General features: G+C 45.8%; 2 protein-coding genes across 9 annotated transcripts in view; one reads left to right on the top strand and one right to left on the bottom strand.

Moving 5' to 3' along the window:
* The window catches only part of LOC6548947 (protein sickie), a 135234-nt gene that overhangs the window by 49171 nt on the left and 61929 nt on the right, over positions 1-24134 (bottom strand). For 4 of the 8 annotated variants that reach the window (XM_015156478.2, XM_015156483.2, XM_001974168.3 and 1 more), the window contains one exon: positions 19744-20087. In XM_015156478.2, the coding sequence (XP_015011964.2) occupies positions 19744-20087 (344 nt within the window). Of the gene's footprint in view, positions 1-5122; positions 5367-10904; positions 11284-19743; positions 20088-24134 lie in introns of those variants that run through there. The other 4 variants (XM_026980251.1, XM_015156475.2, XM_026980252.1 and 1 more) reach the window with 3 other exon arrangements.
* Positions 14680-17025, top strand: LOC6548948 (xenotropic and polytropic retrovirus receptor 1). Its single transcript, XM_001974169.3, has 6 exons — positions 14680-14754; positions 14812-15158; positions 15278-15615; positions 15676-16383; positions 16450-16616; positions 16685-17025. The coding sequence occupies exons 1-6, from the start codon at positions 14686-14688 to the stop codon at positions 16997-16999; spliced, it is 1944 nt and encodes a 647-aa protein (XP_001974205.1). The 5' UTR covers positions 14680-14685; the 3' UTR covers positions 17000-17025.

The following is a 24134-nucleotide window of genomic DNA, read 5'->3' as shown; positions in this document are numbered from 1 at the left end:
AAATTTGCATATCTTGTTGAGAGTGAACTGAAAAAGTACTTTTGTTTGCGGACATGTAAAGAGCGTAGTTACATGAGTAGCCTCTTCAAATTGCTTGATTGGTCTATAATTGTTCCTAAATTGCAAACGTAATTCTAAGCGGGCCTTCACGGTCATTCAATGGCTCTTTGGAAAAGTATAATTTGGCTTTAATGAAAAATCGTCAGGAAATGGCTTAAACTTTTTGCAGTAGAGATCCCCTCCATAAATTACACAGAAAAAGAAAGCACTTTTGCAGAGCTCTCCATTTCAGTCTGCGCAATTAGTCATAAGTCTGATTAAGAAGGCAAATTAAGAGGGAAGTAAAAAAACGTAAACAAAACAAAACGCACTAACTTTTAATAAGTCGCGCACATAAACTTCTGGACGGGAGGCCAAGCCAAGTGGCAGACAAAGATAGAAATGTATCTTACGGCTGCCGCCATACAATTGCTGTTGGCCATTAATAAGTCAGCCAGAAAACGGCGGAGAACTGGTAGCAATTGTATTAAATGAATAAAAAGCAGACAATAAAAACAAAGCTGACAGACAAATGAAGTTGCTACGTCTCCTTCTGCAAATTAAATACGCATGCCAGACTCATGGACTCGGCAAGGATGTTTCCTTCGCCAGGACATTTTTACTTGGCGTTGCACAGACAAACAGCCAGCGAAACTTGGCAAAATCCTGCAAAATTACTTTCATATTATTTTATTTGCATTTTATATCGTTCCCCTAGACGTCCACGAAGTTTGGTTCGCCTTTGTCGGGATTTTTGAAAGGATTGTTCGCATACGAGACATTCTTTTTCACGCATTTAACTTGTAATTGTATTTTTGAAGGCTCAGACTAAATCTCACCCCGCAATAATTGCATTCTCCAGGTTTTTCAACATATTCGCAATCTCCATGGGTGCACATTTGTAAGTTATTGTCAGCAAACGCACCAGTATACTCGTACTATACATTCTATCAATTTGGCACGCAACTGCTTTAAATCACAATATGTGAGTCCACATATTACATATTTTACCAACACTAATATGAATATACCAAGTGAAACCCCCAACTTACTTTGCTAATGATGCATTTGTACATTTTGCTCGACACTCGCCTCCACCTACATAATACTTCACCACGACGCCATCCTTCATCTACATCTGCGGGGACTACTCTGCATCTTGTTCGTATCTTTTCGATGCGTATCTTTCAGGTGTCGCATGTCAAAAGTGATGCACCGGGCGCCCGACATCTCTTTATGTACTTTATTTTGGCCCATTCCCCGCTTTTGCACAAATTGAATTTACGTCTTTATTTTTGTTGTTCTGATTTTTGATTTGTTGCTGGAGATGTCGAGATGCGGAGGTTTGCACAGATGCAGAAAAGAACCGAACAGAACAGAACGAGCAGCAGCTGCCAAGTGTCTTTGACCTTTGCTTTCAGACTGAATGAGCCACGAATGTTGGCTCCTCATAATAGCTGCCTCTGCGGATGGCTGATTCCTCCGATTCCACTGCCTTCCACCGGTGGCATTCACCTGTGCTTTACCTCCCCTTACATCCAGCTACTCCGCCATTGCAGAAACCCACAAGCCCACGCAGTTTTGGACCACTCACTAAACATTTCCGTGTGGCGGGGGAAACGTTGATGGCATCTGTGCTTCCATATACATATATATATATATATGTATATCTGAAGTCCTGCTCCTCCTGCACACACCCCGGAAAACTTCTCGTCCTGGCTGCCCATTAGTTTGCATTGCATTTCGCTGCTGCATTGTGTACAATGTATCACTTGAGTTGCATTTGTCATGGCAACAGCTTCTGAAAGCCTGACTCTCGTTGGGGAGCCCAGTATTACACTCGAGGAATAAAGGTGAAGCAACACAACACAACACACAGCTAAAACATCTAGAATATATAAGCAGCTTTAACTCGTTGAAAACTGTTTTCTGAGTGCATAAGCAGATTTTAATACAGCTGACTACTTGGCTTATGGAATTATCTCATGCTTTCTGGTACCAAATATTAATATGGCCTTCCATCGGGAGTTCTTTCCCAGTGCAATTAAGACGAGAGTGAGACAACGTGTGTGGACACAAGGAGGCTCCACTGGCTGTGCCTGCTGTGACCATTTTGGGAATCTGCCAGTTGCCTTTTATGCAGCATCTTTCGCTTTTATTATTGCGCTGCACACATGGCGTGTTGCATGGAGTTAGCCCGTTATGGTTAGAGCTCGAAATCCGGCTTGTCCCTTTGGCATTTGAGTCATTTAACAATATGAATCCATCCGGGGAAGAAATGCTTTCGAGCTTCGAACGGCCGCACCTCAAGCCGGCACTTTGGCAGACTCAAGACTCGTCACGATAGATCGGTTCGGCCAATTTTCGTATCCATATTAACCCAAAAACCTCTTTAACCCTCTGAGTTTTGAGTGGTTGTGGCGGTACTGCCGTTAGGTCCAGAGTTTCGTAAATTTGCCACAGCAATTCGGCTGGCTACTGCACAACCTCAAAGAACCGATGAACCGCTGTCCAACACAAAACCGCATCCATCGGATACTTTCCCGTTCACCGCCAGAATGTTTCGACTCGCCTGCCTGTCAGCCCAAATCAACAGCCAAGGCCTGTTTGCAGTTTATGCGAGTTGGCCTGGCCAAAAAGGCAGAACAACGTGGGCACCTCGAGAATAAGATACTTTGTCTAAGGAGTGCTTTATTTCTACGCTTTGTATCTCAGTCTTCCCTTCGCCATTGGACTTTTGAAAAGGTGTTGAATGGCTGGTAATAAGCATAATTATTTGCCATTGATATGGCTAGGGAGTGGTCCACAACCGCAGTGCAGAATCGAATTAAAGAGCTATTCAGAGGCAGAATGTTTATGGCTCGGGAGAGCCTCTGAATGAAACTCGATTGGATGTGTTTATTTAAACCTGCTTCCAATGAAATCACAAACAAATCGACGGGAGTGCATTTCCAGAAGGGAAATCTTACACTCTTGTACATTTTTCTGTTTACATATCTAGTGTAACTCTTTATAAATTACTCGTCTAGTGAAAAGCAGTCCGCAAACTTTCGTAATTTTCGCTTGAAAGAATTTGTTCCTTGGGGATAGGGATACCTCGCCCTTTCACTTAGCTCATAATCAACACCGGCTTTGTTCCCAACTAATAGCCATGTCGCAATGTCTCCGCCCTTTGAAATGTTGGTAATGCGATGCGCTGGAGAACGTGTTCATTCTTCAGAGTCGTGTACCTTCATCCACCGTCATCTGCCATCATCTACATAGTGGCCCGGACCCCCGGGAATCTCCCGACTTTCTGGCTTTCTGGTTTTCTGGCCCAAAAGAAACACAACTGCAGCCATATTGTGTTCTCCCATTTTCAAGTGCACATAAAGTCACGATTTTCAGCTATAAGACGGGGCGAAACTTGGTGCTTTTTGTTTTTTGTGTGCCTTTGGAGACGCATTTTCTCAGCTGCAGCTGGTGGCACAAGAAACAATTAATAGCGTCTGCCAAGATACACCTCCCCCTCCAGATCGGCAAGCTGAAAGATGTTTCTCAGCCTGCTAATGGCCGTCGTCACCGTCGGACTGCCACCTTTTGTCGGCTGGTTGACATCCTTAAATATGCAGCAGGTTGGCTTAAGCCTGTAAACAAGCCGCAAATGGAGAGTGGCCGAGCAAACAAACAAAATGGGAACACAAAGTGCGAGTCTTGGAGTCTCGAAGGACGTGGGGCGTAGAGGGAGCCTCTTCGGCAGCTTCCACACTTGGCCGACTCAAGTGGCGACTTCCACTTCCTGGTGCCGCAGTCACACCAAGTCTGCAGTAGGGTTTTCGAGGTACGATACACGGTATTAGGACCATTTTTGAAACGAATTTGAATGGCGCGTATGAAGAGTTGCATTGTGACTCCTTAACTTTGCTCCTCAAACCTTACACTGATAGAACACTTGGCGATTTTAGGAAAGCAATTGCATACCTCACTCTGTGAAGCTCACTTTCATCTCCTACATATATCCTGACATATAGGACATATTTTTCCTAATAATGACATTTATAGCGTCGCCAAACAAAACATAAATAGGCATTTTCTTCGCACCCAAAGCTAAATGCAGCTGACAACATTTTGTGTTTTATATTTTTGTTTGAGGAGTCGAGTCCGTGCGGGGGTTGCTCGAACAGCAGAATTTTCCAAGGGTTGCACGAGGACTTCTGATAAGTAGCACACATGCATAACGCACTACGGGATTCCCGAGCACTCGCTCTCTTTTTCAATTATGCAACTTTGGCAAATGTTTTATTTATTGACTTTGAAATGAGGGGAGAATGGAATGTCACACCATTTCCATCATAACTGAATGGTTTTTAGATACGGTGGTTGATTTCGAGCACGCTTTTCTTTTCCAAGATTATTTAAGGGGGTTGGAAGAGCACTCCCGCAGTGTGTTCCCATATCTAAAATGCACTTTGAAATATTTGAGTAATATGGATGTGGCGGGGCAGCTGAACTCGGCCGATCGCTGGATTATGCAACGTATTTCCATTGGGAGAGGGCAACAAACCGAGGGCTCCAGCTGGATTTAGATGCCGTCTGGCTGGCAGCCAGAACTTCTTCATTCAGATCCAAGTGCTTTCGGCACTACGATCGTTGCGTGCCATCTTCTGTGTCGTTTTCGGCACCTCCAGACAGATGTACATACGAGTATGTACGTAAGAACCACAAGATGTGGAATCAGTCGGGACAGACTGCGCCGGCATTAATTATGAATCTGGAGTGAGCTGGGAAAATTTGCACTTGCCCGCAAACATGTTGGGAACCACGAAATGTCATTTCCATTAGCTGCCCGGAAAAATGTGTTCCTAAAAATATCCCGTTTAGCTTGAGAAATTATCGTAAATCTGGTGGAACTTTGTTTTCATTTCGGTCTATAGATAGCCCTGAAGTTGGGCATGATTGACTTGATTTATTGTGCTGACACTTGGCTCAATCCAAATGCTCTTCGTACCCATAATGACACTCATTAGTGGCCAGAAATCTAAACTGGCACTTTCCCGGAAAAAACCCGAGTATATAGAAGCTGAAAGCTCAAATGCTTGGTTACCTTCTGACATCCGGTGAGTTGGGTAGACTGCGGCATTTCCGTGAACTTTTTCCACCATTCGCCGACGAGGATGATGCATTTCCCATGTTTCTTCGGTTGACGCGGATTATCGATAACTATATTAAATTTGGCATTTAGATGCAACTTTGGCACTGAATTAGCTTTTGCTTATATTCTCGAATTTTCACATTACACTTTGGAGTTTTCCATTACTATTTGGCTTGTTATGAAAATGTCTATTTATCTGGAGGGGTATTTAAGTTACTATTAATGGCTCCTTAACTGTATTAATAGGTTATTTTATGGTTTTATATTGTATACTTTATGGCTTTTCGAAATATGTATGATGTCTCTCTACATATTGTTTTATTTAAAATAAAGATCAAAGGGTATGTTTTTGATGTCTGCCGTTCTATAAGAAACTCCCATCTTCCCCCAATTTGATTTCCTTCTTCTTCCCACTATTCTCTTTTAATTACATAAATACACCATTTTCACACTAATTATGAGCTCAGATATCGGAACGGAATGTTTACTTTGTGTAATTAGTTTGCAATTAAGTCGGGGATGCTGCAGAGGACGTAGAAATGGAACAAATCCGCCAAAATGACTGGTAGCAACGCCCTCCAGTCAAACACAGTCCGTCCGAGAAGGGAAAAGTAATCCATTTTGGGATGACCCAAGCGAAATATTTGCACAGCACTTTGATCTCAGCCCAAAAACAAATGGGGGTTGCACAGCCGGTCCCAACCCAAGTTTAATGCAATTAAGTGAACATATTTGCAGCTTCCGTGCAAGACAAACCAAACCAGACGGGCCGACATTTGTTTTTGATGTATGACTGCCGATGCGGCTAATCGAGAAGAACCCAAAAAATGGGGTAGATTTGGCTCAACTCGCTATAAACTTCAGGATTGAGCGGATGCGGATTCCCTGCTCTTTTTGCTGGTTCCCGGCAGGAAAATCAATAACTTCAATTACAAGGATGGAAAGCTGGAACAAATAATATTGCGTGTACATCATACGCACGTGTGCGTGACACGTGAGTGGGTGGCAGTTGCGCCCACCCACCGAGAGTCCTTGCAACATCCTTTTTTAGGAATTTTTCAAGTGCCTGCTAAATGCTCTCAAAGTGGTCATATTTTCCCATCAGCTGTGTTCTCCGCAGTTGCGAGGGTGCGAAATTCATGCTTAATCAATTTGTCGTAAAAGGTAATGGGCAGAAACGGGCTGGATTCGATTCGATAAGTGTAACAAGGGACTTGACACGTGTACTGGGATCGTCAGCTATTTCCCCATCGACTTTGACTTATGGGTGCATTTTTCTGATTTATCGAAAGTTTGCGGCGGTTGCGTAATCACGCTGCCACAGCAACACAGCAACACGGCAACAATTACGACAATCAGAACCTCGGAGAAAACCCGGACTAGGCCAGGCCGAAACCACTCGACTCGGCTGAGTCCCGACTGACTGCATAATTTCCATAAATTGTTGCAAATTGCTGTTGGTTGTTTGCTGTTTGTGGTTTGTCACTCAAGTCCGGACCCAAAGAGCTCGGCTGGGCGAAGATGTGGAACAGGACGAACAGGAAGTTAGGCGGCATCTATAGAAATCCATGAATACTCGTAGTACAGGGGTGTCTTGGCAGGCTGGATTCTCTGGAGTGAAAACGATGTGCTTACAAGACTTTTGACCCACGAGGAGTTGGTTTTCCAGGGGGCATAGAAGGGGTAACAAAAAGGTGATTTGCTGAACGGTGTTCATTGAAGATGCTACACAGCAAAGGTGGCTTTTTCCCATTTAAAAATAATACCCTTTCGGATAGCTGAGTATGTAAAGATGTTTAGAAAAGTCACACTACGTCCGCTACTCTTGGTAAAGTCAGTAGGAATAGTAAGTGGGCTATAATATCTGTAACCGATTCCCATCCTGCTGCTCACCACCCTCCATAATCAGCGATAACTAATCGTTCGATTCGAGAAATATCACGTAGCCAACTTGAACCGCAACTTTTTGACACACTTAAAATGCCGACGGCCGCCAGTTGAGTTGGGGAAAAGTTTCGAGTGGCAGGACTGAAGGAAACTGGCGTTCTTATCAGAGCGTTGCACTTTTCGCACTCTGCATAAGAAGTGGCAGAGCCGTTTACCCAGCTCTTATCTACGCCGACACATAAGAGGCCCGAGGCTCTGGGGAATTATTAAAATCGGTTTTTGAAAATGCATTTTGCATAGTGCCCGAAGCGGCAAGAAGTGGAAATTGACGTTTAGTCACGTACAATGGTGGCCGCAAGTTGGCTAAAGGAAAATAATTTAATATGCGGCAAAGAAGTGGCAAAAAGTTGTGGAAAGACACGCATACATAATCCAATATGTGGAGGAACACTGAAAGAAATGACAGCAGCTGGGCGAATACCTAATTGGAAATACTTCTCTTCAATGCAAAACGTATACTTCGGCTTGTAAACGGATTTTACTGGAAATTTGAAATGTATGGAAAGTTTTTAATTTATTTCAGTGTTCAGTGGCCATTGGAAGTTGTTTCGTCACGAACATAATTGCCAGCGCGGGCGGGAACAGCCCTACGTCAGAATGCAGTTTAGAGAGGAAATTCGCATAGTAAATGAATGGGTCTCCGAATCGGTGTAACTTTGCCATTGTTGTGCCGGCCAAGCCTGGATTGGACTGGAGTTTGTGGGCCATTTGGCAGTTTCCCTGTCCTGGAGGGTCTGGAAACATAAATCTAACAATGCTGGCGTTCAATCACTCCAATGGTCCTCGGGTTGCTGGAAACTCCAACGTGGCGCTACGGGCACATGCGGTGCATATCAAGCCGAACTTCGTCTGCGGCTTTAACAAATAAATTCTGAGGAGATTTACGGCAAGAGCCCGCCCCAAGCCCCGCAACCCCTCCCAGCTGACACAAAAAATACTTCCATCTAAATATAAACAAAGGCAGAGGCATGAAATGAAGGGGCGCACTTGGGGAGTGGGAAGTGGGGAGCAAATTTAAAACGTGCAAATGCACGTGCTGCTCCAAATTCTGGTAGCGCCAGAGGAGGGGTAAGTACGCATGTGGCATTGGGGGAGTTGGGGGAATGGGGGGATTTTGGGGGAGCGATGGGAATGCGGGGCTGCCTTTTGCGCTCCAGCGAACAGCGGGGACCAAAACAGAAATAGACAAGTTTATGGAGCAGAAATCAACTTGAAAGAGTCTTTTAGCTTCCGCTTAAATATACAAAAGTGGAAAAGCGAATGAAAAACAAAGGCAAAGATACAAGTTTCGAGAGTGTCACAACCTTGCGATACCCTCGTCTTCTGGGTTTATGGGCACTGCACTTCTGTGGACAGGAAATAAATCTCTTTTACTGCACTCCGAAGAAGGGGAAGAAAATTAAAAGCACAGCAATATTTCAAGCTGTTATGGCCAGTCCCTATAGGAACTTTTTACTAGCCACCCAAATAAAGTGGAAGTGTTTAGCTTGATCGAAACAATGATAGTTTCGACTTCCTAGGCTTAATACTCCCCCCAGGCAAAAGCTGCTGGGTATCCGAATGGAAGCCCGAAGACAAAAGCGTTTTTCTTTTTGTATGTCAAAGCAAATCAACAATTTGTCACGGCATTTTGCATTGAATGGGAGCAGGGGGACTGACAGGAAGGAGGGCAAAGTTGGGTGGGGCAAGAGATTTATACGCATTTCACTCTTTTTGGGCAACTCCAAATGACATTTGCTTTCCGACTATTTCACCCTTTCCAACTCCTTCCCCCAGTCAGCCAATTAACTGCTTCAAAGGGCCGATTAAGATCGGTGTGCGAGGTGCGGCCCACATCTTGAATTCGAGTCGGAAAAGATATACTTGTATGCATATTTCCATGAATATTTCATAATCGCTTGCTGTGTTCTGAAGTTGCAATTGACATTTCCTTGGGCTGTCTGAAATCTTGATTCTTCGCTCCGCTGGCCAATTGAAAAGGCGACACGAAACGTATGAAGAGTCAATGTTTCTGGACGAGAGTCTTGGGTGGTCTTTTAAGTCGCGGTTATTGAAAGGGGAGTGTATCAATTCCGAGCTCCAGACCCCCGCATATGGACTTTAAATTGTCAAGCAATTTGCATACAATTTGAGTAGATTTCTGTGCATTAAGGAGTAAGGTAATTGCGTTAAAAATATGTACATGTGAGGTATAAGAGAGACCTATTAATATAATTATACGCGACGAATTACTCTCTGCTTGGCTCATTTAAACTGCAATTCCTGAGATATCTTCATAATTCATGCCAGCAGCTCGTCGCTGAAGTCGCCTAATTGTCATCGCAACCACAGGATTTTAACCCGCCTCCCGCCAGTGGCCTTTACCATTATACCATTACCATTACCATAATTAAGCCATTAGCGCCACGCTGCCATCAACCAATAACGCTCACTTCTCCCTCAACTATCAGGTACCTCGGGTTATTCACACGCTTTGCCCCGAGATGTTGTGCCCCTATCTTATTGGCTTATGTTTTGGACTGAACCGAAAGCAGAGGAATAGGGCTCCCCGCACAATTGATTTTGCTTGCTTGATAATTTGACAGCTTGCTTCTGGTATCTCGAGTTTCGATTTTGATTTGGATTTCGACTCGGCTTCTGTGAGGGTTGCGAGTTCAATGCCCCCCACCGAAGGATTTTGACAGCGCCTGTTGCCCGCTTGACAGGGTCTCAGATTGTCAGATTGTCAGTTTGTCAGATGTCAGTGGCAGAGCAGCACTGGAAAATTGAAAACTGAAAGTCCCCGACTTCAAGCCATCGCACTCCCAACTGGTAAGCATAATTAGCAGGAGTCCCGAATATGGTAGCTTCCATGCATCTTCCCAGTCTTCCAGACTGAAGCAGCATAATCCTTTCGGTCCCAGCTGCCACTTGAATAAATGTAATTAGAGACGCGGGGAACACGCTTCTAGAAGCTCCGAAGAACCAACGGATTCGAGGCGGTGATTAATTGGAGACACGCGTCGAAAGCCCCGAAAAACCGGTTATCAACCAGTCTGCAACATGCGATGACAATGGAGATTAGCACCCTTTGGGATCCCAAACTCGGTTAGCTTCCTAACCATTGTCTGCCACTAATTACCGCTGGGCTCCGAACTTAGACGACTCCCGTTTTCTTCAGACCGTCTGACTACTTTGGAGGCAGTCATATGGAAAGGTGGTAAATTAGGGTGAAATTGACTGATAAGAACGAGGATAAAGTGCACCCTTTACTAAGCGATGTGGCTCGATAGTGCCCAAATTGGGATTGTATTCCAACAAAATGTAAACATTTATGGGAGTTTATTTACGGTGGCGTTGGACACAACGCACAACGAATTCCAAGCCACAATTTCATTGGAGGAATAGTTGCAGTGAATCCAAAACGAAGTTTAGCCAGGTTTTTAAGGAGAAAGGCGCAAGCCACAAGATCAAATTTCAAATGGTATAAATTTTAATAGCTATATATTGCTATAGCTACGCTTTCCCAACTCTTTACTCCGAAAACTTTTCATTCCCAGAGGTCCGCCGACGTGAAAACCACTCCTCCAAGGACTTAAATAGCGCACAACTCTTATCGAGGATACATGAACATAAAACGTGGTCCGTGGAGAAAAAATCGTCTGGCCTGGCAGTTTTTTGGGCACTGTTTGTCTGGCTGCAGTAAGCCTTTTAATTTGTGTGCATTGAGATAAGGCGATAATTATGGAGGGTGCTAGCGAGTTTCAGGGTATTGCTGATGGTGGGTTTTTAAAGCCATGAAGCATACATCCTCCATGTACAGCAGCCTGTTGGATACAATTTATGGACGAGCTTGTACGTTCGCGTACGAGTTTAAAGTCGGAGAATCCCAAGAGCATTATTCGAGGGCCGTTCACTTGGCACATTAACTTTATTTTGGCACTTCTGAGCGATGCTCGTCGTTAATCAACTTTATTCACATTCACACACTCTTTGACTTGCCGCCATTTACTTTCGCGATTGGCACGCGTCGCTTGAAGCCGGCGAATCGAATCAAAACAAAACAAACCAAATCAAAACAATCCGTATCCGTAGTAGCCGTATCTGTATCCGCGCGAAAATCTCCCGTCCGTCGACGCAGCGAAACCAAGCGACCGATCCGAACTGTTGCGATGGCTTCGAAAAACTCGCTTTTGCCGGCGATTTTCGTGCCAACTCACAGTTTTCCTGCAACATGTTCGATGTTCGAAGTGGCGGTGGTTGGGTTGTACACTCGGCAAAATGATGGCTCATGACTAAATAGATACTCGTACTTCATTGTTAAATAGATGAAAGTACTTAACTTAACTGTTGTAAATTAAGTAATATAAAAGAAAAGGTGCTGAGAGACATCAAAATTGAATTTACGAGTAGGAATGAAAACGGAAAGAGCATACAAAATACATTTTTTGAAGCATGGACTTAGGAAGTAGGAAAGATTTTTACATTTTACCGACGAGCTTCGAAGTCATACAAAAAAGTCATAAGAACTTATTTTCCTTCCAATACAAAGTGCATATTCCACCCGCTGATTTCTCAGAGTGCATCGAGTCGCCGGAGGCGTTTGACTTGTGTGCTGCATTTGGCTGCTCTAAAAATACTTGCCACTTGCACTTCTGGGAGGCGGAGGACTTGGGCGAGGGTCTCGCTTGGCCCGTCTCCTCCGAAGTTCAATGCACATGCCCCAGCTGCTGGGGGTCAACGCAGCCGAGTGGCGAACGAGACCAATTAAGCCGGCTGAAGTTATTGTTGACCAGCAAACAAATCGCCGCAATTCAACGCAGTAAGCCATTATAGCCAATAGTTTCGAGTCACACGAACTGTCGCAGAAATGGCAGAGTGGCAAAGAGGCCAGGCGGAAAGTAAAACTGTTCAATCATTGAGCTTAATTTCCATCGGGAGCTCGTTCAACGCTAAGCCGATCGGACACGCACTCAACTCGCTCATCAGTTTAGTTTCAGTTTGGCTTGTGCTATACCCTAACTTTTTTTTAGTAAGTCAGTACTTTGAGGGTAGACACTCGTCGGCTTGCCGCAGTTGTGTGGCATTGACACTTTTTCAAACGCTTTATTTTCGGACCGGGAAGAAGTTTATGGCCAATGCATAGAGCGCAGCGTGTCGAAATATGATTGCAATTACTGGCATGTGCGGTGTAGCGCCAAAAGCGCAGTGATTGAACGGCGAAACGAGTTTCGATCTGAAAGTGCTCCGTGGAGCTTGCCACACTAATTGGAGCTGGAGCTGGAGCTGGAGCTGGGTTTTGGTGTATTCAGCAGAGGTGGGCGGCAAAGAAAGTGGCCGAATGCAATTAAGTTGTTGCAGACGGCTGAAAAAAGCAGCCAGGTCTCGAATTGACTAGATTCGCGCGAAGGCTGCACTTGAAATTGAATTTATTGGGCAGATATTGTCAGGGAGTGCGATTAGAGCTCATGTAGCTGCCACGTCTGAATAGTGACGAGGAGTGACGGGGTTTAGCGAGCGAGTGTTAATTGAATCGCAGCTAAGAAGTTAACTAAGCTGAAATGTGCTAGTTGATAAGCTAGTTGCTTGGGCAAGTAACTTACACTAATGGAGTAAACTGTCACTTGTTTGCCAACGTTTCTGCCAATGTTTTGCAGGGAATAGAGAGTGGAGAGGTTCTTTGAGTCTTCCACAACTTTCTTCCTCACTTGCTACAGCCACAAACAGTTTAAAAATAAACAGCATTCACACCCTCGCCACTCCTGCGAAATTCAGAGCCCCAAAACTAGACCCAATAAATCTTTGTTTGGACAAATCCAAAAAGCATGAAAGCCTTTCGCCCGACTTGCCACACACAACATGCGGATAAAACCAGATGTACATAGTTCCAGACTGACTGCTCCGTGGCCCCCTCCTAATGCCATTAAGCCCCTCTCCGGACTCCAAAAACACTAAGCATGCATTTTACTGCCTTTTGTCCGACTCCGGCGAACTTTCCGGACGGAGAGGAGCTCAGCCGGGCACTTTATCATTTCAATGGCCACCGGCGGACACTGCAATGTTTACTTTTCATTTTATATAGTCTGTCCCCGGACTCCGCCGATGATGTGCTCCCCATTGTTCACTTGGCCGTCCATCCAATTGCTGAACGGTTCGTCTATGCAAATATTTTTATTCGCGCAATGGTTATGGGTGTCCAGCCAGGACAAGCCCCGAAAAATCCGCTGAAAATACTCTAGATTTCAAGTTTGGCTTATTAAATGGAAAACTCGCTTTCTAATATGGAAAGTCCCTCTGCGCCTCAGTAAAACCCGACCAAATAATTCTAGATTATATTTTATATAGATCTGAGTCTAAGCAGTATTTTGCCTTAAGTACTTTGCACAAAAGCCAATTATTAAGGATCGCAATTCGAATTGCCATTTAGCCTGGGAATGTTAAGCTAAACCAACTCTGCTGACAGCTGCTCATTTTATCCTTGCTGAAAAGGGTAATGTTCAGTATTATATTTCGCACATGCGGCAGCTTTTCTCGGACTTCATCCATCCCGGCAAATTCACGAGGCGAGTCTTCAGCTTAATCAAGTTCTTCAAATAGTTAATGTTCCCGGGGGAGTTAATTACCCGAGTATTTAGCATATAATTATGGAGTTCACCTGTTTCATCCGTCTCATCATCGCCTGTCCGTGTCTTGTTTTCCGTACAATCCCCCAGAAACGGCCCCTTGGGGCGGGACAAACTTGATGCCCCGCCCATTGGCAATTCAATTTTCCTTTACGACCGAGCAACAACAGCAACAGGGGGAAAACTGTTGGAAAAAGTAATCATCGTTGCAATTGTTTCACATTTTTCACATTGTGGCTCTGAGGGGAAGATGAATGCCGGCTTTGATGATGACGACTGAGGTGAGATGGGAGTCCTTTTTGGCCACCCACTACTACTCATCTTGGGATGCCTGTAGACGACATTTTCCCACTTTTCCGCTTTTCCCAATTTTCTTTTCTTATGACTAATGGCAAGCCTCCGGAATCGAATTGTGGCTCTCCATTGGAGAGTCGGCGAGCTTAAAGAGTTGCGAAACTGAGGCCAACCCTTAGTCAACCCATTTTCCAGGACTTCTCTTCATTTTTAATAATACACCCAAGCGCAGTCACTTCAAAAAAGGCGGAAAACTTGAAAAAACGAACTTGAAAAGCCAGGAAGTTGTAAGGATGAGAGTTGTGGTTCTGCGGACATCGTTTGCGAAAACAAAAGCGAAATTGTCAACTGCTGGAAATTGGGAATGGATATGGGAAACGCATGTCACAATTTTCGTGGGTTGAGCAATTCACGGACAGTGAACAATTTTCGCAGGACGAAGCGAACCAAATTTGTTGACGGTCCACAAGGGATGAATTCCCAATTACAGATTTCAAGGACTGCTGGATTTTGGTAGGATTCTGTTAGTAATGCCTTCGGCTAAATTTGGATTCAACTAACTGTCTGGTACACGCCAATGTGTATGCATCATATAGCGATCGCACTAGAACTAGAAATATTTGTCAAATAATTTAAGCTCACAGTAAAAGTGTACAAAAAAGTCCCTCCAAAATGAAGTTTGGCAAGACCCTTGAAAATCTTATGGTACCTGAATGGCGGCATCAGTACATGAACTACAATGTAACCCCGATTATCTAGCCATCCTCAGTCCAGACTAACTTTCAGTCTAACTTTCAGGAGCTGAAGCAACTGATAAAGAGTGGCGTGAACAATGCGCCCAGTGCAGCTCGGCCAAGTAATGATGTTGCAAGCGGGTACTACAGGGACTTCGAGGAACTCTTCTTCACCACCTGCAGGGCAGAACTGACCAAAGTGAATGACTTCTTTGCCCACAAGCAGGCGGAGGCGCATCGCAAGCTGGCCACCCTCCATTACCAACTGGACCGTCGTCGTGCACAGCAGGATCCTCGCGGATCGTCGACTTCCAGGGGCTCAGCTGCGTCATGGACTCGCCAGAAGGAGGACAAGCGCAAGCGGCCGCCCATCAAGAAGCTTCGACTGGCCATGAGCGAGTTCTATCTGAGGTATGGGTCCCTTGCTCAGTGACATACTAACATCTAGCGAACATCTTACGACCCTCCAATGATGTTTCCTATCATTTGTGACTTCGATGAAATGAAAACTAAAATAGTGCCCCACTCAGCCTGATAATGTTGCAGAACTACCAGACTCTGAACATGACGGCCTTTCGCAAGATCTGCAAGAAGTACGACAAGAACCTGAAGTCAGAGGCTGGACTCAGCTGGTACGAGAAGTTCGTTCTCGAGAAGTCGGCCTTTGCCAAGACCCTCCAATTGGACCGGATGATATCGGCCACGGAGGACCTTTACACGGAGTACTTGGCCAATGGAGACAGGTCTGAGGCTATGGCCAAGCTGCGAGTGCCGCCATTGGGCCACCCAACTCCGCCGGCTCATGTCTTCAGCGCCGGGCTTCTCCTTGGGCTCTTTTTGGTGGGCGCTGCCATGTGCTTTATATCATGTGTGTAGATCCTTTATACCTGATTAGCTTGGCAGAGTAGGCTTTATTTTCTTCCTGTAGATTTTTCGCTGAATTTGAGTCCGGAGTCGCGCTACAAGTTTGTCAGTCTGTTCAGAGGGCCCATTGCAGGTGTGACCTTTGGCTTCTGCCTGGCCATTAATATAAAAGTGTACGAGAGCGTGGGCGTCAACCACGTGTTGATCTTCGAGGTAGAGCGCAGAAGTGCCATAGGAGCCATGAGGTCCCTGCAGATAGTCTCCTTCTTTGGATACGTGACCACTCTCGGCATTCTGCTGTACCTGCTGCACAAGGAGTTCTTCCTAGAGGATCCGAACTACATACCGCTGGTGCAGCTGGCCATTGTGGCTGTGCTGCTCGTGAACCCCGCTCCCATTCTTTTCTACTCAGCCAGGATCTGGCTCCTGACCGTCGTGGGTCGCGTCCTTGCGTCCCCCTTCTTCTTCGTGAACTTCGCGGACTTTTGGGTGGCGGATCAGTGGACCTCTCTGGTGGTCTCCATCGTGGATCACTACTACCTGGTGCGGTTCTACGTGCGCTATTTCCTGGATCGGAGCGATGCCTTCGAGTTTGAGCCGGACTACGCGGTGGCTGTCATTCGATGCTTGCCTGCGTGGTTCAGGTTCGCTCAGAGTCTCCGAAGATTCAGGGACAGTGGGTCCAAGTCCACGGACTACCTGATCAACGCCCTGAAGTACTTTTTGTCCATAGCGGAAGTCGTATTTTCAACCATACAGATGCACGCAGTTAGTACGTGGCTTAAATATATTTACTCCATTGCTCAAATAAGCTCATAACTCATTCAAAAACCCACAGCCCATTATTCCGAGCTATTTGAGTGCCCCTGGACCTGGGCGCATATAACCATATGCCTTGTCTCGTCAATTTACTCCATGTTCTGGGACTTGCTAATGGACTTTGGTTTATTCAGAGTGTGGAAGGGCGGGAACTTATTTCTCCGCGACAACTTGGTCTATCCCAGGGTAAGACCTCAAGCCCTCATTATTACCTTTGCTGGAAAGTAATCAATGGCAACACCTTTGCTCCACAGTGGTTTTACTACTTCGTGATCGTGGAAAATACCCTGCTTCGGTTCGTCTGGATTTTGGAGTTTGCCCTGGTCCACCAGGAGCTGTTGGCACCCCACAATGGCACAACGCTGATTTGTTTCAGCGAGATAGTGAGGCGATTCTTCTGGAACTTTCTGCGCCTGGAGAACGAGCACTTGTACAATTGCGGCCAGTTCAGGGCCACACGGGACATCTTCATAACGCGGCTGGATCCGCAGGAGGAACGATTCCTGGAGGGTGTGATGGATAATGCGGAGGACTTGGGCAGGGACAAACTAGATAGAAAGTACTTCTAAGGTGCCATCCATATGGTGGTGTCACTAGTTCTTTCCCTATTCATATTAAAGTATTATTTGACAAGAAACTTGAACTGGGTTTTATGAACTCGAAGCGGATTGTGGACACGTAAGGAAAATGGAGCTGCAAAATTCGAGTCCTTTAAATTCCTGTTGCATTGGCAGCGTTTCGTTTCCCAAACTCTCACCGCCCTCTTGCCGCCTCAATCGCCAGCAATTGACAGTCAATGAAGCGTTTACCCCAGACCTAAACACAAGCTGCCAGGATTTCGGCCACCCGTCCGACTCCGGGCACGCAAATTGAATAAAATTAATCTCACATTTACGAAATTAAAACCACAAATGGAATTATAAATTCAGAACAGAGGAGCCGACCATGTGGAAAAAACCAAGCCCGCAGGACAACAAAAGTTAAGCCAGACGAGGCTGAGGACAACAAGGACTTGACAATTTGCCAGAGAGGAGTGGTCACAGTCATTTGGAGTGCATTTGGAAGCGGAAGGGTACGGGGAAGGGAAAGGACATGCTGGATCCCGGGAACCCGGGATCCTGGGATCCTGGGGGATTGCCTCTTGTTCATGGTCACGCATAAATGCATGCGAATTAGAGAGCCACAGGAGCACACGCACGTGGGCGGATTCATCCAATTCAGGGGTGGATGTGGGGCCATCTGAGCTTCCTCCCCTTGGAAGACCTCGCCCGTCTTCAGGGGTTACTTTCGAGCCAATTCCAGAAGCAAAGCTCGGTTACAACTGCTATAAATACAATACATATGGCTGGCATGTCTGCCAAAGCAATTTGCAGTTATAAATGGTGGGAGTTGTGCACTCCGGCTTAAATCGCCATCAGCTGTTGCAGAATCCTTGGAATTCGTAGGGGTATTGGGGCATAAATTCAAGTGCTTTATGGGGTATGTCGTCTGGCTTTAATTATGTGCGTCGGTGCAACATGTTGCTCCTGCCAGCAGCTTGTCCCCAAAAAATCACAGTCAGAGCTCCAGCAGCTGAAAACCTGCGAAGTGCCATGAAATTGGAATTCCCCGAGAGCAAACCACCCACCCTGCGCAGAATAAAAAGCAGTCAGTAGCAGCTGCCGTTGTTAGAATGCTTTTGAATTTTGCATTGCCGAAATTCCAGCGAGCACTGCCGCTAATGGTACACGCAGAAAAAGAAAGTGGGATGACTTTTTAGTTCTGATTGGTTAGCTGAATAAAAGGTGCTAGCGTGTGGCATACTATCCTCGATAAAGTAGAACTTCGGGGGTCTTTTACCCAAGTGCAGGCAACTTTTCAGCACCTGGAAAGTGGTGGGCTTTCTGAAACTTTCTTTTGGGTGTACTATTCCCGGGGTTGCTATTTTGTCACCGCTCCGGGTGGCTGGCGGGATCCCCAACTCCAAAGTGGGTCTAGGTCGCCAGACCGCAGACAGCATAAACATCGCTCTCGCTCTGGAGGGTCGATGCCACGGCGAAGCGAAAGTTCTGTGGCGCAACTCTAAGCGAAGTGCTCCATCCGTGGGATTGCGTCGAACGGCACAAACTAGGCGCAAGGACGACCATAAAAATGGTGTGTAATTTATTTGTCTGCCAGGACGAGCAGCGGCGAACGCAAAACATTTCCGCAGCGCATTTAAATTTCATAGTCAGTGAAAGTCATCAAGGCGCTGGGGCTCGGGCTCCAGTTGCTCGACCAAGTCGGGGAGGGGAAATGGGGGCGGGCGCCACACAAAAGCTTCCGCTTCCTGTCTGCAGCTGCGAGGATTTCCCCGAGGGTTGCAAACACGACGCTCCAAAGGAAAGCCCCGAGGAACGGGACGGAGTCCAAACCGAAGACCTCCCCACAGACATTGGGCAAATAAAGTTTTCTAATTTTGCCATCTTCTTTGAATTTGGCTTTGGATTTTCAGAGAGCACTTGCGGAGCTCCCCCCTCTGGCAGAGATTTTCCTCTCTTTAAACTTGTAGCACGCCAATTGTGTGCCTTTCTGGAGTTTTCCTGCCATTTTCCCGATGACATCTGCTGGCGGCGGCGTGGGGCAGAACCCCAAAAAATGGAAGCCCAACTGCCTGTAATTTCCGGCAAACAAACCAATAAATCATATTAAACGCGCTGCGATTTCTAGGAAAGAAATGCCTGCCGGATGTCTTATGGCGGCCTAAGCTAACTCCAAAGGAAATCTCTGACATGGGATATGGATATTTTGGATGGCGCTGGGGGAGGTTTTCCGAATTCGGATAAGTAGAATGATTTACCACTTGGTGGAGGTAAATACTTGAAATGCCTGGTTTCATTTGAATTTTGCAGGTGGCTAAACCCAACTCTAAGTGCAATTGCTACCGATAAAAGACTCGTTGCTACAAGAGACCAATGCAGCAGCAGCTCGCCGCTAGATGGCTCTGTATGTGAGGCAAACTCGGGAGTCACTGTAGCAACTTATATGACATGTATAAGAGTAATATGTAAAATGTATAGTATAAGTAAAATGCGGGGTGCCCAAAAGAATGCAATGAAGTCAGGCGTGTTGCAAAAATGCTTCAATTATTTCGTTGCATACTTCTGAGCATTAAATAAATAACGAACGCGGTGTGAAACGTATTGATATGTATCTAAAAGTATATGCCAAAGATGTGAGCGAAGGATTGTAGAACGAACCATAAAATTGCACTGCTTGAGCACTTGCAGAAGAATATTCAAACATTTGGTTGCGGATTTGAGATATTTAAAAGATGCTCTCGCAATAAACTCACCGATTCACCATCTCATTGCCGTTTTCCAGCGATTGGGCCAATTGCTGTGGCGTTTGCTGCTGCTGCTGCTGCTGCTGCTCCTGCTGATTCTTATCCTGGTTCAGACTGGATCCCGGAGTCCTCAGTGCGCCGATGCCCAGGGTCGAGGAGGCGCCCACTCCGCCGCCGCAGCCAACGCCGATGGATTTGGTCTGCTTGGCCTGCTGCTTGAAGCGACTCAAGGCGAAGAAGAGGGCGAGCACGGCTTTCAGGCGGCCGGCACAGATGTCGTTGGTGGTGATGTTCTCCAAGCCGCCGACCGACTGGCTTCGCAGCACATGCAGACACGCGTTGACGTTGTCGAACTGAAACAGGGATTGAACAGCGGAATGCAAATGAAACAAGGCTCGGGAATGGCGAACGGCCACCACTTAAAGCTATTTAACTGCGCGATGATTCATGGGCGGATCTCTTCGGGCCGCCTAATATAAATGTAAATCCTCGCTCTGTTTTTATCGCCGGGCGCCTGCAAGTCGTGATTTTGACATGACTCCCAAATGAGGCGCCCCTTCCCCTTCCACTCCCCCCGAAAAACACCGATGTACAAATGCGTTTTTTATGGCTAATTTTCTGAGGCGTCTTTAACTGCTTCACGCACACGACCGGGCCGGAAAAACCTCTCGACTCAAGCCGATGCCGAACGAAACAAAAACTGACATTAAGATAAAGTGTTCAGGCATCAACTGCCCCCCTCAGCACCCTTTTCCATTTGTCAACACCAGGAAAACACAAAAGACTGTGGCCTGGGATTAGAAAACGTTGAGGCTGAATCTTGAAACCTAAAAAGTACTCATGCTGGATCTATACTTCTATGCGGCACTTTGATTAGAGATTTGAATTCTTGCTTCGTCGATGCTTATGATTGTTATGGGAAGGCAAGAATAAATTGAGCGAAGCTCCCAGGTATTTAATATTATTCATTGATCGGCTACACAAGCCACCACTTTGCTGAGAGACCCCAAATCTGGGAAAGGGATTGACAGAACAATGTCGACGTGCTTCCGAAAAAGTTCACAAATTTGTCTTTTCCGTATCATAGAGCACGATATTTCATATTTTTTCCCAGCTTTGTCACAGTGGTTGCAACAAATTAAAGACACAAAAAGCATACATATAGTACATATAGTACATATAGTTAAATAGAACTGAGAGGCAAATGTCGAAAAATCAAACTTGACAACTGACATGACGGCAGACAAATGACAAACGTCTGCTGGCTGTGTGCACTCAATTTGCTGGTCGAGAAGTCGAGAAGCCGAGAAGTCGATGCAGCATCCGACGGTCCAAAGTTATCTATATCCAGTTGACAGTGGGCTGGGCGGGACAAACTTTAAAAGGCTGCCAAAACTTATATGGCAAACTTTGTAATAACTTTGTGAGAGGCAAAATGGCAGCAACTTTTCGCCCAATGACTTTGGCAAACAATTGAAAAGCTCCAATCGCAGATAAGTTCAAGTTCAATGCCGCGCCATTATGCGTATCTACGAGATACTTTCCACTTGAATCCTCGTCCCCACCGCCTGTCAGCATTAATATTTGGCCAAAGTGTTCTTGCTAGCTCGCAGTTGCTCAATTTGTTGCATTATAAATTAAGACAATAAATTTACATTATTTTCAGCTTTCCTTTCTCTGTTCACGGAAAACGGGGCCACTGCTGGAGAGCCGAGAGCTGCTACTGGCGTTCTATCAATTTGTATCTGTTGCTCGTTATCGACTGGGGCTTCTAATGATAGATAAGTTCTGTCGCATGCCACATTAACTTCTGTAGTTGCCGACGAAAGTTTTCCTGTCTTTCAAACAAACTGCAATTATTATGATGTTGCACTAATTGGTCAGAGTTAAACTTTAGTTCTGAAAGTTACTAATGGCTCTTTGAAATTATACAGATTTCCTGGCTAGACTTTTCTTACATCATTACGTGTAATCAATGGGAATCGAAAAGCGCGTACTAACATAAGCCGTTCTAAGCTCAAACCTTAATTCCAAAATCATTTGGTTATTGTCACTGCAATTCTTCATTGTAAAAGCTTTTGTTACCTCCAATCGAACAAACCATTCCAACGTGTAACGCAATTCCGCACCTGCATTTCGCCGCGTTTAATCAAACTGTCTAAGTGCGATTGAGCCAACAGATCGGACCATTTGTTACGGCCCCGTTAATGGGGACCTCCTCCATTAGCTCGCCTTGACAACATCATTTCTCTCCGCAAACCCCGCTTCCTACAGTTCTCACCGTTCCGAGGGGCAAGTACTATCGTTCGATCAATCACGCGCCGCGCTGACAGCTGCAAGTGTCAAACAGAGCGGTGCACTTATTTACTATGCCCCACAATGAACACCGCCCACAGAAGCCACAAAGCTACAGTAGCCAGAGTACACAGGGAGAAACAAGTACTCGAATTAGTGGTAATGATTCGCAATGTGGCTGGATGACTCTCAGAATACTTTAAACTACACATTAGTTACTTGATGTTGCATTTTAAAAAGGTCCCTTTCTCGGTTCAACTCAGTTTTAGGCCTCAGTTTTAAGCCTTGAGATGCTGGGTTCCATGTGGTTTTCATACCGAAAGGAAAGCGGAAAATAGTAGTACTGCCTTCCGGTTACAGACACATCTCTTCCTGAACTGCGCCACCCTATCACAGTGTCCAAGTGTAGATACCGTGACTCAACAGGGTCACAGAACACGAGTGTTGTGCCACAGTTAAGACCCATTGAATCGCGGAGCTGGCGCGGGCAAAGTGCATTGAAACCCCGACTTACGTAATATGCAACAAAAGTCAAATAAACCACAATAGAGGGGCGGCGGGAGGAGGGCCGAAAGTGCAGCGAGATGCGGCAGCTGCTGCCTCTCCAAAGAAGACGGCGAACCGCAACTTGAATGCAACGAAGTCGCGAAACCGATGCGATACTCCGGCAAAGTCTGGCGAAGCCACAGAGCAAGGAGGGGTATCTCCCAGATACCCAGGCACAAACGGGTTGAACTGCGAAGTATTGGGAAACTCGGGTAGGCTCACCCTCTCCTTTCCCCAAAAACAAAAATAAATGCAAATAATATTGTTCACATTGAAGCTGTCAATTGCACTGGGGAGCGAGTCCTATCAATGACCCCTCCTCCAAGTGGTAAACAGTGGTTCACAGTGCATTTGATGGGCTTGTTAAGGATTTAATAGTTATTCCAAGTGCAGGTTTCCCCATGTGACATAAAGAAAAATATATAATGATTTTGCTGCTCGGAAAATGTCGAACTCAGTCTCCTTTAACATCATTTAATCCGAACATGAATTAATAAATGCCCTAAGAACTTAGCAAAGGTTCCCCCGACTTGCGATATCCTTCCATTTTCCACATCGTTTGAGCGCACTGTAGTGCTGAGATGGGGCTTTTCAACTCTGTGCCTTGTGCGCGATCGAAAATGAAGACAACAAACTGGCCAAGTGACGCTTATTGTCACAGGATGCAGTGTCATTAAAGCCGAAAACGGGTGGCGATGGAGCGGGGGTTCCAAGGGAGGGACGAGAGGACGAGGGAGGACGAGGTCCTGGGCCAGGAGCTGCAGCAGCCATTATTGACATTCTTCGATTTTTCTATCTTTGTGTTTGTGTGCCAAGCGCAGAGAATTTCTGAATTGCACTCGATGCATTGTGTTGCTGTTGCTGGCCATGGCCAGTGAGTCTGTATTTAAGTCCTTTTCCCTCTCCGCTCCCCCCAGCCCCACTCATTTAATGCGAATTTATCGCAGAATGCGGAGCGCATCTCCTTTCGCCGGCTCGAGGCTCCGCCAAAGGATTAAGAGTGGTCAACAAAGACGACGTAAATGAAAAGGCAAACGGACCAGAATCGAATGCTCTGCGGCCATGGAAAGTCCTTTGTTAATGGCGCTAAAGAGTGACCCCCGCCCACAGGACATCACGTCGACCCACTGAAGTCAACTTATGCATCCGTTCCGCGTGTCCCTTCATTTAAAATACTATGAGGTATGTACATTTCGTTTGATTTATACACACTTTAAAGCGCAGCGCTATAAATCAACGTAGGCGACTGCTCCCCTTTCCCCTTTCCCAAAGCCGGCGGCCAAGCCCCTTTTTTAATTAACCGCCGGGCAAAGGAATTATACAGAAAAAATACAAAAATGCGAAACACACTCGAATGTGTGTTTTCGTCTGCGATTTCGGCATCAAAAACAATATGGAAATGCGCCATATCTGTGAATTTGTCAGGTGGGAACCGAAAATTGAATTGCTTTAAAGGGTAATCGCCCGGCAAATCGATCATTTTACGCCACTGCAAGATGAGTGCACGAATATATCCTTTCATTATACAACTCAAATATAAAAACGGGCTAATCGGTCGG

This window comes from Drosophila erecta, unplaced genomic scaffold (assembly GCF_003286155.1).
Source record: "Drosophila erecta strain 14021-0224.00,06,07 unplaced genomic scaffold, DereRS2 tig00000092-arrow-pilon, whole genome shotgun sequence".
Taxonomy (NCBI): Eukaryota; Metazoa; Arthropoda; class Insecta; order Diptera; family Drosophilidae; genus Drosophila; species Drosophila erecta.
This window is presented reverse-complemented; position numbering and strand designations above follow the sequence as displayed.

What these genes read in the sequence shown, in the direction of transcription:
- LOC6548948 (XM_001974169.3), top strand. Translation starts at nt 14,686, where the DNA reads ATGAAGTTTGGCAAGACCCTTGAAAATCTTATGGTACCTGAATGGCGG. An exon ending in CATACAGATGCACGCAGTTA is followed by an intron (nt 16,384 to 16,449) that starts GTACGTGGCTTA and finishes AAAAACCCACAG; the next exon opens with CCCATTATTCCGAGCTATTT. An exon ending in ACAACTTGGTCTATCCCAGG is followed by an intron (nt 16,617 to 16,684) that starts GTAAGACCTCAA and finishes TTTGCTCCACAG; the next exon opens with TGGTTTTACTACTTCGTGAT.